Consider the following 20,310-nt stretch of genomic DNA (forward strand, 5'->3'; position numbering starts at 1 on the left):
AGAACCCGCAAAAGCTGTGTCGTCGTGCGGTAGACTCGGAGCAGGTACGGAATGTTGCTTTTTCAGCAACAGGACTTCCCGAAGCAGATCGGGATGCTGTTGTTGTTGCTGGTGACTTTGGTTTTGGTTTCGGTTGTGGTGGTGGGTGAAGGATGAGTGGAAAAAACTAGAATAGTGCCATGCATCTACTGGAAGCGAAACGGGACGCATTGAAATAAATTTATGCCTCTTGGACGTACCTGCACGTTCTTCCAGGAACTCATCTTCATCGGACGATTCGATGCGGTCTTCCACCAGGGAGGACTGCCGCGAAAGAGACTGAAAAGGGAGATTATTTAAAAGTAGTTCAATATGTTGGACGATGTTTCAACAAACCGCATTAACTCGTCTTCTTGGAGGAGATCGCTTGTTCCACAGAGCTTCCAGCTGATCGAAGTGCTGTGACTGAGCCAGAGCAGCTTGTTCTGGGCCAAGGTTTTGCTGGGATTCCATGGTCTTGGATTCAGCCAGCTTGGATATTTCTTCCATACTAGCCGACACCGAGAAACGGCGTTTCAGTCTTTCGTCTACTTGTGCCATCATGACCGACGAGGTCAGATGGGCGTACTTCTTCTGCCAGGTGTATGTATCCAGGGAAACTTCCTTTTTCAGTAATCTTCGCGTTGGACGCTTGGGTCCAGCAGGTCGTAGATCTTCGACATCCCGTGCTGGTGCTGAGTAGGTTGGAAGCTTAATGTACGAAGCAGGTGAGTTATGTAGACATATAATGGGAAGACACGAACTGTCCACTAGTTGAACAACGATCCTAGAACATTCTAAGCTGATATCGAACCGAGTAAACTGAACATGCAACTGCAGTGACGTCAGAGCTAATCCACGCTTCGTTTCCCAAACAATAAGCGTTTTATCGTCACTTCCGGAAACAGCAGTTGTGCCTGTGTTTGAAGATATCTATTCAAAAAACTGCAATTCTTAATAGATCTACTAACTTACCATCAGCCGAAACCTTGACGCACGTAACAGGCGCTAAATGGCCAGCAAGCGTGTGGATCTCCTCTCCCGTATGAATATCCCAAATGATGAGGTTTGAGTCCTTGGATCCTGATATGACTTGACTCTTGTTCGTGACGGAAACCGCCACGCAAGTAACTGCATCGGTATGGCCGACCAAAACCTGAGCCAACTTACCTCCGGAGGCTTGCCACACCTTCAGGGACATATCCTTGGATCCCGATATCAAGTATAGCGAGTCGGCGGTTATGATAAAGCACGTGATTTCACCGGAGTGAGATACCAAGAACTTTTCATCTTCTCGAGTGAGCGACCATATCCGCAAACTTGTATCACCATTCGTACATACCGCGAACTTCATATTATTCGTAACCGCTAAACACTTGAAGGGACCTTGAACACTTTGAAGAATCGTTCCTGAGTCGGCCATCCACACGAAGAGGCAACTTTCCCGATCAGCGGAAATAATCCGCCGCGAATCCATCAGGAATGTAACAGACGTAACAAACGTGTTATGACCCTTAAAGGTAGTCGCAATCGTCCCCAAAGCTAAACTCCACACATTTACAGTTTTGTCCTCTGATCCAGACGCCACGAATTCGCAATTCGGTGCGAAACTCACGCACGTCACCGTACCACTATGCCCCTCTAAAATCGCCGTCAATTCCGGAGTGTTCAGTTGCCATATTTGAATGCAGCGGCTCGCCGCAACCGCGGCCGTCGTTGAGTCCCGCGAAATGTCGAAGCAAATCACAGGACTTGCCGCCGCTGCCAAAGCAACCCGACTTTTGGCTATTTTCTTCATGGTTTTCTTCTTCTTCGGGAAGAAATGCACTATGGAGTCTTCGTTTCGGAATGAGTAGAACGTAATTTTGTTTCCGCCGGCCGTGATGAGATAGTCGTCCTTGGCCATTATGTACACTGCCGTGACGGGGCCCGGGTTCGGCGGAAGAGATCGAATTACACGGCCCGAGTGCATGTCGTAGATAAGGGCGCGGGTGTCTTCGCCTCCGACGATAGCTCGTTGGCTGTCCATGGCGATACAGAGCGCGCGGACCTGAAAGGATAAGGGGAAATGATTAGAAACAGTAAGTTTACGTATTTAACTGTATCAACTTTTATTTAGATTCAGTGTCAGATGAAACTCGTCTATGAGGATGTTTCCCACCGTAAACTTCGAACACAACTTTCCTTCAGAAGGTTTTCATAAACTTTCCAGAAATTCTTTAGAAGTTCCTCCAGAAACCTTTACAGGAGCTCGAGAGAAATTTTCCCAGCAATATCAGCTTGAATTTATGCTGGAGTACCTGCAGCAATTTGGGGTCTCTAGTTAGCTTAGTGGATCGAAAATCCGGAGATGGCGGGTTCAAATCTCATTCCCGTGGAAATGTTAAAAGAACACTAGGTTGAAGGCCAAGTAACAGTGAGAACGTAGAGCCATAGAAGAAGAACATGTAGTAATTTCGCTAGAGTCTATAGAGAAACCTCACAGAAGTTTTATTTGAAGTTTCTCGGACATTTTCCGGGAATTCCGTAAGATCTGCTCCAAGAATTCTTTTAACCCTCTAATACCCAATCCCGCCTTTAGACGGGGTATAGCTTGAGCATTTTTGTAATTTTTGTTTCGTGGAAAATCATTTTTTTTATATTTTTGGCTGATATTTAGGACTGTTCTGTATATCTGAAAATGGTTTTTGGTGTATTTTAAAGCGTATTTACATTTTTTTTTAAATCATTGAAAAATTGATGTTATAGTCACCTTTTAGAAGTCATTGTTTATTTTGCATTGAATCGCTACAATTAACATATTTTAAATTTTTAACAAATCATTCTATCCTTGTTTAATAGTTTAAGGGAATCGAATACACTCGAAAATTATTTTCCTTAAAATTACACGGAAAATAAAATGTTCTGCGAAAAAAAAATTAAAATAATAATATATCAAAAATAATCATAAAATCTCAAAATGTTTTCATTTCAAAAAATACGTTCCCCAAATTGGCTTCCAGGAAAAATATAATAGTGTGGGGATGTTCAAAAATAAAAATTAGGAAAATCAAAGCCTGAAATTCACGAAATCGAGAATTAAAAAGAATCATCTTCCAAAACATGTTTAAATCGATTTTAAATGACGAAAAATGATATTTAGATCAAAATCAAAAATTTGGGTATTAGAGGGATAACATACACTTCCGTCAAGCAATCATCTAGGACTTTCTCCAAGCATTCTTTCAAGATATTATTAAAAGAGGGAACTCCAGGATTTTTTTGCAGAAATTCTTCTGATCGGAACTGTTTCACCAAATTTAACTAAGGATAAGTTTCATAAACTCTTTGCAGGTTTCCACCAGTAATTACCCACAGGATTTCTTGAAGAGGTCTTTCAGATATTTGTCCGAGGCCTCCTTCTTCAATTTCTACAAGGATTTCTTTAGGATTTTGTAAATCCTTTATGATAATTTTATAAAAAAATCCAATTATTCTATCATGAAATCTTCCAAGGAATCCTCCAACGCTTTGTTTGCGTTGTTCTTCTATCCGTGGATTTACGAAGATATCCTTTGAAAATTCCTCCAGTAAGTGCAACAATTCAGCAGGAATCCTCACCCTCTTTGACATTATTAAATGAATTACTCCAGGCGCTTTCCAAGTATTCTTTCGAAAACGCTATCAATTTTTTTGCAGAATCACAAATACATTTTTCTTAGTTATACTATATAACTTTTTAGAAGAATATATTTAGATTATTTTTTTTTTAAATTTCTGTTTTCACCCCTCGAGGAACTTCTCTAAGGACTCCTACAGAAATTCATCCAAGGATTCCTGAAATAACAATTTTATGAATTTCTCCGGAAATATCGCCAAGCATTACTGCGGATACATGCATAAACCGCTTTTCTTGGTCATTACTCACTCCCCTAGGTAAATACGAAAAGGGATGGAAGACGAGGCTCTTGCACATGTGTTATGCACATGTGTGAAAAAGTGAGAAAAAAAGAAAAACGGTGAACCACATGACAAGGCAAGATTATAAAAAAAAACTCAGATTAATCCACCTAGTGGTGATAGTGCCTTTCTCGTCGAATATGTACTCAACATTTTTTCCGTCGCCATAAGCCGAAGTGTTCCCGAATCCTGAGAATACTCTAGAACGCAATAAATCTCATTTTCTTCCTTTATCACAGTGCTCGTTGACTCGTCAATGGGGGGTGGAATTGATAAATAATGAATGTATTTGATGAAAAAATTCTGAAACAATTGGGTTTTTAAATTAAGAAAAATGTATTAATTTTTTGATTTTATACAAAAGAGCACCTTTTTCTGAACCACCATAATTTTTTTCAGATTTTTAGAACTTCATTTTGGTACCTTAAATCGCTTTCGAAGAGATTTTTCGAAATCACCTTTTGACAGCTGGCCAACTGCTTGACAGCTCCGCCCAGTACAAAATGCGACGAGGGGTGATTCGACAAATCGCTCCCAAACTGATTTTTAAATAGGTTCCCGGGCACCAAAATTCATGAAAATTTGGATTTCGGCTCAGTTTTGCATGCAGATTCTGAATATGGAATTATCTCAGCACCGCTAAAGAAGCCAATTAGGCAAAACCGCTCAACTCATCGGATTTGATAAAAAAAAACTGGAAGATTCTAATTTCACCTTGAAATTGAAAAATTTATCGGTTTATTTATTTGTGCCCTTCCTCATAATGTTGAATTCCGACCAAAATTTCCAAGAAGGACCCCTTCTGTAGAAAATCGAAATTTGTGTCAGCGCGAGGCTCAACCAGTTGCATCAAAATTGTTCGCAGTAATTTTAGACGCAAAAGGGGATTGGTGCTATAAAATTTAAATTTTTCCATACAACGTTGATCCATACTACTGTATAATGACGACTCAGGAATCTAAAATAGTGTAATTCGACAAGATCGCTTAAATTTTTATCAAGATTTTGTTATTTTACACATATTAATCGCTTGCATCGATTTTGTTCACCTGCGTAATTTCAGCAATGAATTAAATGCTTTGGTTGTTTTCCTTCTCTCCGCATTGACCAATGTGGTGCTAGCTTCTATGCGCGAAAAATCGCTAAAAGTAAATCGCAAAAATATTGTATGGCGAATAGCATCTAAAGGCGTATTTCTCGAAGTGTAACACATTATTCGAAAAAATATTTGGTAGCGGTTGTGCACAATGGTGACCGGTTTGGTGCCTACCAAATATTTTTTTTGAAAAAGCTTGTCATTTCGAGAAATTCGAGTTTAGATGCTTTTCGCCATACAAATAAAATGGATTTACTCCTGCTGATCAACTGTGGCCGCGTGCCAAGCTGGTAGTCCATTCATCCAATCCTAATTCTGCAACACTGGCGGTAATCTTAAGTGTGGTCAGAAACAATTTTCTTGCTGCCCGTCCGTTTATCTGGTTAACTAACATTTTTGATGATTTGATGTTTCGCATTGGTTTAGTTTTTTAATGGACTACCCGCTTTGCGCGCAGCCACAGTTGATCAGCAGGAGTAAATCAATTTAAATTTGTATGGCGAAATGCATCTAAACTTGAATTACTTGAAATACAAAGCTTTTCCCGAAAAAATATTTGGTAGGCTTGATAGTGGTCATCATTGTGCACAACCACTACCAAATATTTTTTCGAATTATGTGTTCCACTTCGATAAATTTGCCTTTAGATGCTATTCGCCATACAATATTTTTGCGATTTACTTTTAGCGATTTTTCGCGCATAGAAGCTAGCGCCACATTGGTAGATGCGGAGAGTAGGAAAACAGCCGATGTAGGTAATTCATTGGTCACTTCCGACGGGACATCTGGAACCGGTTCCGGAACACAACCGGTTTAGATACGGTATGAAGCTATTTTTCTGCTTATCGTTCATCTGGTTATCGAAAAAGCCGCTCTTTGATGTGTCACATGCCTGGGTTTGGTTCACCTTTGTAATGGGAAGCAAGCAGCTGCGGTTATGCTAAAGTGCCGGTAGTGGCGCTTTTCTGATAAATGCGGTAAACGTGATAACAGTGTAAACAAGCAGGAAAGTTTGCGCTACGGAATCATAGACGGCGCTCATGATGGAACGTTTTTCACATATACAGCGGCGCCACCTGGCACTTATCCACTCGAAACATCATGCGCAACACGGGTGGAAAATTCCAGTCAGGGAAAAAGAAGTAAACAACTTGAAATTTATATGGTGATGCAATGAATGAATTAACTACATCGGCTGTTTTCCTACTCTCCGCATCGGCCAATGTGGCGCTAGCTTCTATGCGCGAAAAACCGCTAAAAGTAAATCGCAAAAATATTGTATGGCGAATACCATCTAAAGACACATTTCTCGAAGGGGAATACATTATTCGAAAAAAATAATAGTAAGAAATCAAAGCTTGTTTTTCTCAGAGATGGCGCCACCACATTAAAAGTAAAATCATTTTTCTTGTATGGACAAATATCTGGTTTGCACTTGTTCCGCATCGCAGCGATTTGTACTTTGGGGCAAAAAAATGCAAAATAGAAACAAAATCATTATCCCTACGCGTTTCTTGTGGATTCATTGCAGTAACAGAGAATTGATTACATCACCATACAAATTTCAAGTTGTTTACTTCTTTTTTCCTGACTGGCATTTTCCACCCGTGTTGGATAGGTGCCAGGCGGCGCCGCTGTATATGTTAAAAACACATGGAACACGAGCGCCGTCTATGATTCCGTAGCGCAAACTTTTGTGCTTGATTACACTGTTATCACGTTTACCGCATTTATCAGAAAAGCGCCACTACCGGCACTTTAGCATAACCGCAGCTGCTTGCTTCCCATTGGTAGTGGTTGTGCACAATGGTGACTACTATTAAGCCTACCAAATATTTTTTCAGTAAAAGCTTTCTATTTCAAGTAATTCAAGTTTAGATGCTTTTCACCATACAAAATAAAATGGATTTACTCCTGCTGATCAACTGTGGGTGTGCGCCAAGCGGGTAGTCCATTCTCTGTTACTGCAATGAATCCACAAGAAACGCGTAGGGATAATGATTTTGTTTCTAATTTGCAACTATTTGCCCCGAGGTACAAATCGCTGCGATGCGGAACAAGTGCAAACCAGCGATTTGTCCATACAACAAAAATGATTTTACAAGCTTTGATTCTTACTATTGGCAACTTCCGGCAGGACATCTGGAACCGGTTCCGGAATACAATTACAGTCTGGATTCGCTGGTTGGGGCACGATTGCGCCTCGATTAGCGAATTGTGTTCGCTAGTTGGGGCAACTGACAATGAATTAACTACATCGGCTGTTTTCCTACTCTCCGTATCGACCAATGTGGCGCTAGCTTCTATGCGCGAAAAATCGCTAAAAGTAAATCGCAAAAATATTGTATGGCGAATACCATCTAAAGGCAAATTCTTCAAAGTGGAACACATTATTCCAAAAAATATTTGGTTATGGTGAACACTATTAAGCCTACCAAATATTTTTTCGGGAAAAGCTTTGTATTTCAAGTAATCCAAGTTTAGATGCATTTCGCCATACAAAATTAAATTGATTTACTCCTGCTGATCAACTGTGGCTGCGCGCAAAGCGGGTAGTCCATTGATCAAAATGCTCTAACCACATGCAAATGGCGAAAAATATGTCACGAACTACTCACATACTCGCACAAACTTTCTGTATGTAGAAGGTGCCATGCGACGGCGGTCAGACGTCAAACTCATTTTGACATCGATTTTGACATTGACAGTGCTTTTTAGTTGGGTTTTGCCCCAACCAGCGAACATCCAACCATCAAGACAGCCCATCTAGCGAGCCGCCAACAAATGAATCGGCACTGCAGTTCAGATATTGCGTTGCGTTGCATTGCGTGGTAAATCGGCACTGCAGTTCAGATATGGTCTGAAACTATTTTCTTGCTTACCGTTCATGTGGTTATCCAAAAAGCCGCGCTTTGATGTGTCGTATGCCTGGGTTTGGTTCACTTTTTTAATTGGCCACTTCCGGCAGGACATCCGGAACCGGTTCGGGAATACTACCGGTTCAAACATGGTCTGAAACTATTTTCCTTCTTACCATTCATCTGGTTATCGAAAAAGCCGCTCTTTGATGTGTCGCATGCCTGGGTTTGGTTCATTTTTTTAATTGGCCACTACCGGCGGGAGACCTGGAACCGGTTTCGGAACACAACTGGTTCAGATACGGTCTGAAACTATTTTCCTTCTTACCATTCGTCTGGTTATCGAAAATCCGCTCTTTGATATGTCGCATGCCTGGGTTTGGTTCACTTTTATAATTGGCCACTTCCGACAGGACATCTGGAACCGGTTCCGGAACACTACCGGTTCAAACATGGTCTGAAACAATTTTCCTGCTTACCATTCAACTGGTTATCGAAAATGCCGCGGTTTGATATGTCGCATGCATGGGTTATGTTCTCTTTCTTATTTGGCCACTTCCGGCGGGACACCCGGAACTGGTTCCGGAACACCACCGGCTCAGATATAGTCAGAGACTATTTTCCTACTTCCCGTTCATCAGATTATCGAAAATGCCGTGGTTTGATGGGTCGCATGCATGGGTTTGTTCCATTTTCATAACTGGCCCATTCCTGGGGTACCGGTCCGGAACACCTAAATTAATTACCTGCATCGGCTGTTTTCCTACTCTCCGCATCGACCAATGTGGCGCTAGCTTCTATGCGCGAAAAATCGCTAAAAGTAAATCGCAAAAATATTGTATGGCGAATATTATCTAAAGGCAAATTCTTCAAAGTGGAACACATTATTCGAAAAAATATTTGGTGGTGGTTGTGCACAATGGTGACCACTATTAAGCCTACCAAATATTTTTTCGGGAAAAGCTTTGTATTTCAAGTAATTCAAGTTTAGATGCATTTCGCCATACAAAATTAAATTGATTTACTCCTGCTGATCAACTGTGGCTGCGCGCAAAGCGGGTAGTCCATTGCCATAACTCCGGAACGGCTGGACCGATCTGAACCATTTTCAATAGGAAACAATGGGACAATGTACCCCTTCGAATGAACCATCGGTCGTTGAAATCGATTCATATTTACTATCTAAAAATGAGGTGACCTTTTTGTACACATACACACACACACACACATACATACACACACACACACACACACATACATACACACAGACATCATCTCAACTCGTCGAGCTGAGTCGATTGGTATATAACACTTGACCCCTCCGGGGGCTCTATCAAATTTTCGTTTTTGGAGTGAACATATAGCCTTTCGGTACACCATGGTGTACGAGAAAGGCAAAAACAGAAGTAACACTCTTCAAAAGAGCAAGGTACATGCATTCAACGATGAATTCGAATTTCTAGTGTTCACTTGCTGAATGATGCAAGTGAAAATTACAGGTGATTTGTGTAGTAGCGTGCGTGCTAGACAGACGAACTTCAAATCGCAATCCATCATGGCCGACAGTATCTCGCACCGTTCTACCAATAGGTAGCAACGTGTGCATGAAAAAGATAGCGGACAAATGTTTTAATGGATTTCCTCTAAGAGTTATGTCTCTTTATCTGTGTGTTGTGTGTGATCATTATGATAACGCCTTTGAACCAAATGAATTCGTCATCCAAAAACTGTAAGTTTTTCTGAATGTATCACCTTCTAAAATGTTGTACGCCGTGAGACAGTGCATCCAGGTATTGGTCCAAAAATTCTTCTATCTCTATGATTATTTCCAACGATTTGTGTGGGGATTACTCCATAAATACCCTCCGGATTCAACCCGTTAGCTTATTCTGGATACATCATATTATATATCAAAGACACATCTTCAAGATTTTTTTTCCAAGAATTCTTGTTCCCTTGGAATACTTGTGGAATTTTCCAAGGTTTCCCGGAAATTTCAGCAAATATTTTTTTAGAAGTTCTTTGATGGAAATATCCGGGAATTCTTCCAGGGTTCCTCTAGATAATCTCGAAAGAATACTTCAGAATTTTTTCTAAGAAAACTTTAAGCACTTCTCCAGGGAATCTTCCAAGAGTTTCTTTAGAAGTTGTTGGAATGATTCATCCGGGCATTTTTCAAAAAATCCACTAAAAATCTTCCAATGAACCTTTTAAACAGTCTTCAAAGAGCTGTTCTAAGAATTCCTGCTAGTATTATTGCTAGGATTGCTCCAGAAATTCTTTAACAGGGTTACGTACAAAATGCTGAACCACGAAAGGCTGAAATTACAAAAGGCTAAATGCATCAAAATTCTTAAATAGTGATTTGACTAGTTTTCAAACGGTGCCAGCAGAAATGATGCTGAAGACCACTCTAATAATAATAACTCAGACAGAATACTCTCATTATTCCCATTATATACTGATTCTAAGGTCTATTTGAAAATTTTCTTGTTGGTTGATTACCCAGCCGTGGCACTCCCATTGGTTTTGCTTGAGCTTGACGTTTGATGCATCTTAGGGGAACATGCTTTCGTTACTATGTTCTTAATCGAAAAGTTTTACAACTGTTTGCCAGCAATTACAATCTTATACTATGCATTTTTGAATGCCAACATTACTATGACAGAACTTCTCAAAAGAATTGCATATATTTCAAATCTCTGATAATATTGTTTGCAGCTGTAATGACAAAAATCTCCAAATCAGCATGACGCGAAAGAACAGCTCGTGTTTAAAGAAGGAAAAATTAACTAAGGCCCACGTAACCGATGCGTGCCAATATAGCACAGGTAATCAGCAAGACTATGCTGATGGTAACGCTTTCGATTGGCGTCCGGGCCAGAAACTTTTCATTTTGGCAATTTCCTTAACTTCTTTTGGCCTTGTATATCGTCGTGCCTGTTACACGATATACCAAAGCTGAGAAGCACCCGTCAACATACGATCGCATATGATGTTGGAGGCAAAAGTGGAGGCGATATACGCACACTTTACACGCGTTTAAATGGATGCATGTGCTTATGGCCCCCACTTTAGCATCCTATTGAACATCATATAAGACTTTGTGGGCAGGCTTTATCTCAGTTGAGGTGTAACGCCAGGAAAAATAAGAGGTGCTATAACTTATTTATGCATTTTAGTATTTTTAGCCTTTTGTAATTTCAGCCTTTTGTTACAGTTTCTTAATTTCAGCCTTTAAATATGTTACCATCCCCTTCAACAATACCTCTAAGAATTTAAATTCTCCAGAAACTTTTCAAGAATTACACAAAAAAATTCCCAACATTTCTTTATCTTGAAATTCTTGCAGTATTCCTTCTAAAATTCATCCAACTCAAGCAACATTTTGATAGACAATAAGTCTTGTAAATAGACAATAAGTCTTGTAGTTCTCATAACAAGTATTACTCCAAAAATTCTCCAATGATTTCTTCAGCAATTGCTTCTTTTAATGCTTCTTTCAAGTGTTCCCCCAAGAATCTTTTCAAGGATTTCCTCAAGAATTTCTCTGAAAATTCTTTCAGTAGTTTCTTCTAGGATGTCTTCAAATATTTCTCCAGATATAATTTCATGAGAACCTCCAAGGATTCATCCTAAAACTCCTCAAGCGACTCCTTTAAAGGATCCTTCAAAGAATTTCTTCAATAATCCCTACTTTCGAAGATCATCCACGGATACATATGGGATTTTTACCAAGAATGTAAACAATAACTTCTGCAGAAAGCCAGGGCCCGTGGCGCAGTGGTCACACGTTCACATCATTAGCGGATGGGGTCATGGGTTCGATTTCCAGCCTCGGCATTTGCAGTTTTTATCATTTGTTCTTCAATCGAGAGCGATTGACACCTGACCCTCTTCTGAGCCTATAGCTCTAACGGATTCGGATAATTGAATTTCGGCGAATGGCAATTTAAAATGGACCCCCAATTGAACTGGAAAAGGAACAACATGTACATATCAACAGCATTGTGCTCATCATTCTACAATGGACAGTGTAGAAATGTGCATCCAGTTCGAAATAGCAGAATGTACCTATACATTTAAGCGCTGTACAAAGTGTAATTGCAGTTGTCAATAGTAATCGCTTTTGTAGTGTCCTAGACATTTGAGTTGTAAATTAGGTTAAGCGGTCAAGAAATGAAGTAGTTTCTGCAGAAAACTCTGGAAATATTCCGGAGAAATCTCTTTGAGAATTCTAAAAAAGTCTTCGGAAGAAATCCCTGAGAATTGTTTAGAATGATTTTTTTGAAAGTATCCTTGTAATCCTGGAATTGCTGAAAAATCTTTGAAAGAATTCCTGGGGGAATCTTTAAAAGAATTTCCAGAGAAATGCATGCAAGATTTCCTGTGTACATCTACAAACGAGCACCTAAACGAATATTAAAAAAAAAAAGACATTTACACCGTCTTCGACCTTGCGGCCTCTACAGACTGAACATTACAAACATTCGACAACGGACAACACATATAACACCCAGTGGCCCAGTGGAGAATTTTTCGTTCGACGAAAAGTTTTCCCCGACTGGAGCGGGAATCGAACCCACACTCCGAGGCTTACGAGACACCTAAACGACTGCCGCCGCTAACCGCTCGGCCATGAAGCCCACTATTTGAAAGAGTTTTGGAGATAATCCTAGAAATAGATTTTGAAGAAATTTTTGAAAGAGATCATCGGTAGAATTACTGGCAGTTTCCTTGCAAAATGGCCTAAATAAATAGTTGAAGAAATTTTCGAAAGAACTCAAATCCTTTAAAGGATTATCGAATAATTAATAAAGAGATCAGAGGAATTTGACAATCTCAGTCTTGAAAATTGAACTATTTATTTTATTCTGCCGACGGCCATAGAATCATCAACATATTTCCAGTCGCTCGCCAAAAAAAAAGGGAATTTCTGGAAAAATCATCCCAAGAATGTTTGTGTGAATTACCGGATGTTAAAAAAAAATCCAAAAGGATTCTTAAATAGTATATTAGGCTGTAACCAATATTTACAGCATCACCCTTTGGCTGGTCAAGGGGGTGGGGCGTTAAAAATAATAATTTATTTATTTATTTCGAAAAATATTTAAAATTATTAGAATTAGATTTTAAATTATTGGCAATTCCCCACTATTTTTATTTTTTTTATCTGCCCCCTCAAAATGCAAAATCTTGCCAAAAATGTTTGAAGGAGGGGAGGACAAATTGTCAAAATGAAATATGTTTCCGTCTTATAATGATTCCAAGAGAAATCCATGGAGGCAATACTTGAAAACCCTCAAAAGTCCTCAAACACTTGGAAAGAATCACCAAAACTCCATTTAAACAATTGCCGGATGAATCCTTTCGAAGAAGTGAGCAATCATGGGAGGCATTATTACCTGATAGAATTTTAGAATAATGTTTGGAGCAATTCTTGGAAGAAATCTCAGAAAAAAAGTCCCAGAAATGCTCTCCTAAGAATAACCGAAAGAATTATTATTAGAGTATCTAGAAATATCCTAGGCAAAAATTCTTTGGGATTTTTTGGAAACATTTGTGGAGCAATCCAATAAACAATCAACAATACAAAATCTGGAAAAACCCTCGAACGAATTCCAAGATGCATCCTTGGAAGACGAAGAGTTCTGGAGACAATAATAAAAATTAAATACTGGGAGAGATTTTTTGATATACCCCCACCAGTCACGAGGTCGACTACCACCGTCAGCATCACGCTGAATGCTGATGCTGTGCACGGCAAGCGATTAATCCCGAAGTAATACTAGAAATAACACCAAAGGAATCTTAAGATTAGTACCTGAAGTAGTTTCTGGAAAAAATCCTGGAGAAATCTGTGAAAACAATTCCGGGATTCTAGGGGTTCTTGTGAGAATTCCTAGAAGAACCCTTGAAAGAATTACCGGAATTCTTTTGAAGTAATGCTGTAGTGATTCTGGAAAGAATTGCTGGAGGGATTCTTGAGAATATTTATTGTGGAGTTCTCGCAGGATTTTAGAATTTGCCATTCCTGAAAAGATTCCTGGAGGATTATTGGAAGAATATCCGTGAGAGGAATTCCTGAAAGAATATTTTGAACAATTCTTGGAGGAATTATGAAAGTGATCCCTACAGGAATCCCTGGAATAATGAGTAGTGGAATCTCAAACAAAATTCCTGAATAAGTCATTGGAAGAATTCTTGAGCTTAAGCTCAGTTCGTGGGAGATGTTCGAATAAAAATCATAGGTAATTCACGGAAAAACTAAGGATTTTCAGGAAAAAAAAGCAAAACTCTAGAATAAAGTCGTTGTGAAAGTTCCTGATTCGCTAGATTAATCCCTGAAATAACCCATGAAGAATTTTATTAAGAAATCCTGAAGAATTCCTGTAGAAATCCATAGAAGAATCTGATACTAGGGAAAGAAAAGTGCAATTATTGCAGATTCTGCTAACTTTAACCTTCCGTAACTGGCGCGGTTGGCCACCACCGCCAACACCACGCTAACGCTGAGTGAAAAAGCGATATTTTTTCAACGTGTTGTACAAAATACAATAGCGCGATCGCTCGAGGGTTAATACAACCCGAGCAGAAGAAAATAACAAGTGAATAACATATCAAGGTATTTATCTCGAATACTACCATACCTTGATATACCCTTCATTAGGTGGTAATAAGAGGCAAAATAACAAAAACGAATACCAAAATTTTGTGTAAATAACACCTAGAAAATAACAAGTCTTATTATTTCAATAATGAACGCATACCTAAAATTTCAAGTGCTGTATTAGTTATTCCAAAGTTATTGAATAACAAACTAATAACATTTCTTGTTATTGAATGTTTCATTTGTTCGATGACTTCATGATGTAATAGCAAATCTTGTTCTTCGGTTATTTTCACTGCTAAAACAACAAATACTACATCAATACCAAACTCTGCTCAAATATCTCCAACTGTTATTATGATGTTCTCATAACATTTCGTAGAATAACTTAGCAATAACAATTTTAGGTATTAGAGCACATGTTGCTCTTCGCATGGTATTTGTAAGGTATGCCCTTCTGCTCGGGAATACAAACCAAAAATATGCTATGTTTGCTGCTGAAGTTGAAAATCTTCCTCTACCTAACCACACATTTGATTGCCATTGATATTGTACAATTTGGGCAATGTTGATGCTAATACAAATTCAGTTTTGTGCTCCAAGAGAAAATAAAACATGAACAATAAATAGTTCAAGGATCACATAAGAACGTTTCGTGTTTTTCAAATTGGGGTGCTGATCTGCATAATCAACTTACCGTATCTGAATGGTAGCATCCACTCGTTATGCTACGACGCGACGTTTCGCTCGATAAATAACACCAAACAGCCAACGCTATTTTGAGCAAGCGATTCTTATTATCCTCCCTCTCGATTCAGATACATAGGTAATATATTCTACCCTGAATGTAAGCCATATGCGAAAAGCGTATATGTATAAAATGATATTGACATAAGATGTAAATTTCAATCATAATTCTGGTCGCCTAATCGTATAAACATCATAACTTATACAGTATTCTGCCATTTGCTTACGATATCTATAAACGTGTATGCTTGCTAGATAGCTACGTGGCGTAAATCAGTAGAATCATTCCAACCTTGGATAGCAAAGCAAAACGGCAGTGGCACATTTTTCCCGAAACCAGAAAGTCAACCAACAGAAGAACGCTTCGTTGATAAATCCTCCAGATAGCACCAAATCAAGATGTTCCACCTGGATGTCAAGGTGTACCGAATGGTGTACGTGCTCGGAAGCATTAATGAACCTTCATTGCAAGCTTACGCGCCGTTGGTCGTCGTCGTCGTCGTCACCAGCCAACGGAGATTCACCGGGCAAAGCATCCCGCCTACCTACATACCAAACTGTTGGCCATGCTTCGACGCACACCGAATCAAACGGGAAAACAAGTGAACGCGCTGAAGCAAATATGGTTAGAAGGATGCCGATAAAAACCGACTTTCTCGCATGAAAAGCTTCACCCTCGCCTCGTCGAGCAGTAGGACCGTCGCCAATTGGGGGTGAATTTTCATGTCGTGAAGGGCTTCCGACACGAGGGAATAGGAATTATGATTATGTCGACACGGATGTAAGGCAAACATATCGCGTTTGGGGCCAAAGTTCTCACGAGGAAATAATGCAAATTTATGGGGTGCAAGAGATTGGATTTAAGTTTGGGGAAGAGTATAGGGACTGTTTTTTTTTTCTGCAGGTCGGGAAAATTTTTTGTCCTTGCGTCGTGAGGCTGTTGGGTCTGGGACCATTTGGACAGTAGGACTTATTTCGGGCACTCGCTGCTATAACTCAGTCAACTTTTTTACGATTGACTTGAGTTTCAGGATATGATCAGATACGTACAGTATCTAGTCATAATCAAAAATTCAAGTCAATGGGATTGAAATAGACTGAGTTATAGCAGCAAGTGCCCAAAATAGGTCCCGCTGCCCAAATGGTCCCTATTTAAGTTGTAGAAATTTTGCACAGGGTAGAATTTTTCAGTCACTTGTTGAGCATAGAAAATTATGAAGATCTGCAGTAATCCATCCATTTCAGATTTTTAGTAAAAGTTCAATCGAAATTTTTTGGTAAACGACTCATTCCATTTCTTTACTGCTCTGACGCCGTCGCTATCTCAATGAGCAGCTTTGACAATCCAAGCTGTTCGGTCTAGGTCAGCATGCTGAGTCTGATGATGGTTGAAGCGTAGGGAAGGTAGTAGACGTATTTTAGCCCGGGGCAGATATTTTGTCCCACCTTGGGAATTTTATGCAATTTATAATATAATCCGCACAAAATCTTGGCAAATTATTTTTGGAACTTCCAAACCAAAGCGTGTGTCTCAAATAAAATGCACGCAACTTGTGTTTCAATTCACCGATAACAGCCAATCAAACCAAATTATAGAATCAATCTTTGCTTTTTACACCTCTCCGGAAATCCGCACATCTGCATAACCATTCTGAACAAGTCAGGGCTAGCAGCGATAGCCGTCTTAATGGCTCCTGTCGGAATACCGTCCGGAACCGGAGCCTTGTTCAACTTAACCTTCATCGTGCATTAGGGTCATTATGTCCCAAAACGCGATTTCAAGCATTAATATCTCTTTTATAAATTAACTTATAGTAATGAAACTTCTTGACTTTTAATATTTTGTAGAAACGAAGCATTTAAAACAAAAAAAAATCTTAAGGTGAAACCAAAGTGGCGCTACAAAAAAGTCATGAATAATGCGTTGGGGTCATTATGACCCAGAAATGCAAACTCTCATAGAATGATGATTTTTTCACCAATTCAAATGGCCAATGTCTGAATCGATAGGTAATTTTGTCAAGAATGTGTTGATATGTTGAAATAGTGGTTCCGGGAACATTGGCCACCGAGAATCTGCTACACAGGGCACCATGCCGAACATGTGGGATAGCACTACATTTTGCCAGTAGTTGTGGAATATCGCGTGTTCTGGACCACTTAGAAGGTTACTGTATTCGGCAAAGTTGCTCAAAAGACTAAGAGCTTTCACATAGAATCACAATTTAGTTCGAGAACCAGTCAATGCGTGGCACTATTTGCCTTATGAGCTTCCAGTTCTGCCTGAACGTCGTGTATCTCGTGTTCTGGCTTACTTAGAAGGATTCTGTCTTCGGCAAAGTTGCTCAGTCGACTAAGAGTTTTCGCATAGAAACAAAATAGTTCGAGAATCACTCTAAATTGCAGCAAAGATTATTTGGGGTGTTTTGATCTTAGAAGCTGAAAGCTTGCTATAATTGTTGTATATCCATGTTACTATGTTTCAAAAGCTTCCTAGCACTTGTTTTCTTAGGGCTGTCAGTTTGATTTCAGTATCAATTAGTTTATCCGGAAATTTATTTTTATCAATTATAACTTCGGATATCTGTGCAGCAATAGTAAGAAATCAAAGCTTGTTTTTCTCAGAGATGGCGCCACCACATTAAAAGTAAAATCATTTTTCTTGTATGGACAAATCGCTGGCTTGCACTTGTTCCGCATCGCAGCGATTTGTGCCTTGGGGCAAAAAGTTGCAAATTAGAAACAAAATCATTATTCCTACGCGTTTCTTCTGGATTCATTGCAGTAATAGAGAATTCAATACATCACCATACAAATTTCAAGTTGTTTACTTCTTTTTTCCTGACTGGCATTTTCCACCCGTGTTGCGCATGATGTTTCGAGTGAATAGGTGCCAGGCAGCGCCGCTGTATATGTGAAAAACACATGGAACACGAGCGCCGTCTATGATTCCGTAGCGCAAACTTTTCTGCTTGTTTACACTGTTATCATGCTTACCGCATTTATCAGAAAAGCGCCACTATCGGCACTTTAGCATAACCGCAGCTGCTTGCTTCCTATTCCTTGAGGAATTTCTTTGTAAATCGGTTCTAAAATTACATTGAAAGTTTTTTTTCGGGAATTTCTTTGGCTTTTTTTTGAACCTGCTACAATATTTTTGGATTTTTTTTGGCAATTTGGAAACTGCCAGCTATTTTGTCAAAAATTGAACTCGCAATAGAAGTTTTCAAGATTTTTTTTTAGAAACTTCGTTAGAAATTTCTTAAAACAATATTCTGTGGCAAAAAAGTTTTGCAAATTCCCTTGGAAACTTTAATTTATGCAGCGAATGCTTCGGCAATGACTTTTGTGAACTTCTTTAGAAATTTCTTCTACGGAAATTTCTTTGGGAGTCCCGTTTGAAAGGTCTTTTTGATGTTTACAATTCGTTTGGAAAATCCTATGGATATTGCTTTGACAATTTTTCAACATTTTTTCTGGCAACATCTTTGCCAATTCTTACTGAACTCGATTGGGTATTTATTTGGGCATTTCCTTTGCAAATCGATTTGGCAAATTCCCCAAAAGTTACTCTGTGAAAATATTTCAAATTTCCTTTTGGCGCGGTGTTTCTTCGGCAATTTCTTTGGAAATCTTGTCAGCAATTTTTATTGGATTTGATCCAAAGCTTCATATATGTTTTTTTTTTTTGGAATTTCTTGGGCAATGTTTTTGGAAACTGTTTCAGAAATTCTTTTGGAATGTATAGCAAAAGTTTTTGCTATGCAAATATATTAACTGTACTCAAAATGAAGAATATATTGCAGTGAATATATTTTCATGGTCAATGTTTTGATTTTGCTTTTTATTTTCCGAAAAATGATGACGAATGCTTGAGCCTTAAGTCTCAAATTTGAGACTATATAAGGGCCGGATTATTCAAATGTTGTAAATTAGCTTACATTACTACCTATACGGTTTCGACGGAAGGATTGCTTAACGACTGGATATTGTAGCTAGAGAAACGTTATGTTTTCCGGCCTTGGCAGTCTTTCAGAGCAGCAAGAACAATATTGCTTCATGCCAAGGCCGGAAAACATAACGTTTCTCTATATACGGTTTCGATTAATGCGTTTTCGCCATTGGCGTTTGGTTTGTCGTTTCTGTTTCCTTTTCGTGCTGTGACTGTGAAGAGTGTAATCCGGTCTAGTTTGAGTAAAGGCTACGGCTAGGAAATCTCAAATCAATTTTCAGCGTAAAAAGCGTGTGCAGGCTAAGTGGCTCTACTTCAAAAAGTTCATTTTCGTAGGGTAACTTCTGTATAGGTTACCTTGTGAACCCAGTTTGGCATCTTTCATTATAAATGAAAATTCGTGTCTCGAGCATGCTATTTTTTAGAATAACGTTAACTGTATGTTTCAACCTTTTCTTATGGATGTCTTCAAGCAAGCTGGCTGATATTTGGCAGTATTGCTTCGATGATTACAATAGTTTACAAAATAAAACGAAAGTCGTGAACTTCTGTCAACGACCAAAGTTTTTGAAGCATAACTTAGCGCTGATTTCGAAACCGTACTTCAAAAAATTTAAAGTAGAACAGTTTTTGAGTTTCAGCTCAATATCGAGTTTTACAACTTTTAAAATTGAATTTAAAAAAATTCAAATATCTTGCGTTTTGTTCAACCAATTTTAAATCTTTTCCCATAAATTAAAAGCTGAATATAATACCATTCAATTATCTGAATGGAGGTTGCGTCAGACTGATGAAATTCAAGATATTGACGAGTATTAGGGATGATCTCCTTAAATTTTTGCAAATTTTCCAAAAATATATGAAAAAATGTATTTTTTTTAAAAGAAAAAAAAACAACTTAAAAATTATTTCTCAAAGTTTATTTGACATATCATATGTTGACGAGTTACAGTAAAAATTCAACTCAATCGGAACATTGATTACGGAGAATGATATGTGTGAAGAAGCAACTTTGCAGCAAAAATCGATTTAAAATCATCAACCTTATATGGAAAGTTGAAAAAATTTCCGCTCTACTGTAATTTTTTTC

The 20,310-nt window shown here is 38.8% G+C and overlaps 1 protein-coding gene across 2 annotated transcripts in view; it reads right to left on the minus strand.

The window, feature by feature from the left end:
* LOC109416238 (protein qui-1) overlaps window positions 1-20,310 on the minus strand; it is a 378,767-nt gene that overhangs the window by 15,138 nt on the left and 343,319 nt on the right. For both annotated transcript variants that reach the window (XR_009997894.1, XM_062852727.1), the window contains exons 18-20: window positions 994-2,068; window positions 376-935; window positions 240-318 (exon numbers count right to left, since the gene is read on the minus strand). Coding sequence is in view for 1 of the 2 variants with exons in the window: in XM_062852727.1 (XP_062708711.1) it covers window positions 240-318; window positions 376-935; window positions 994-2,068 (1,714 nt within the window). In the remaining variant the exon portion in view is untranslated. The remainder of the gene's footprint in view (window positions 1-239; window positions 319-375; window positions 936-993; window positions 2,069-20,310) is intronic.

The sequence above is a fragment of the Aedes albopictus genome, chromosome 2 (assembly GCF_035046485.1).
Source record: "Aedes albopictus strain Foshan chromosome 2, AalbF5, whole genome shotgun sequence".
Lineage (NCBI taxonomy): Eukaryota > Metazoa > Arthropoda > Insecta > Diptera > Culicidae > Aedes > Aedes albopictus.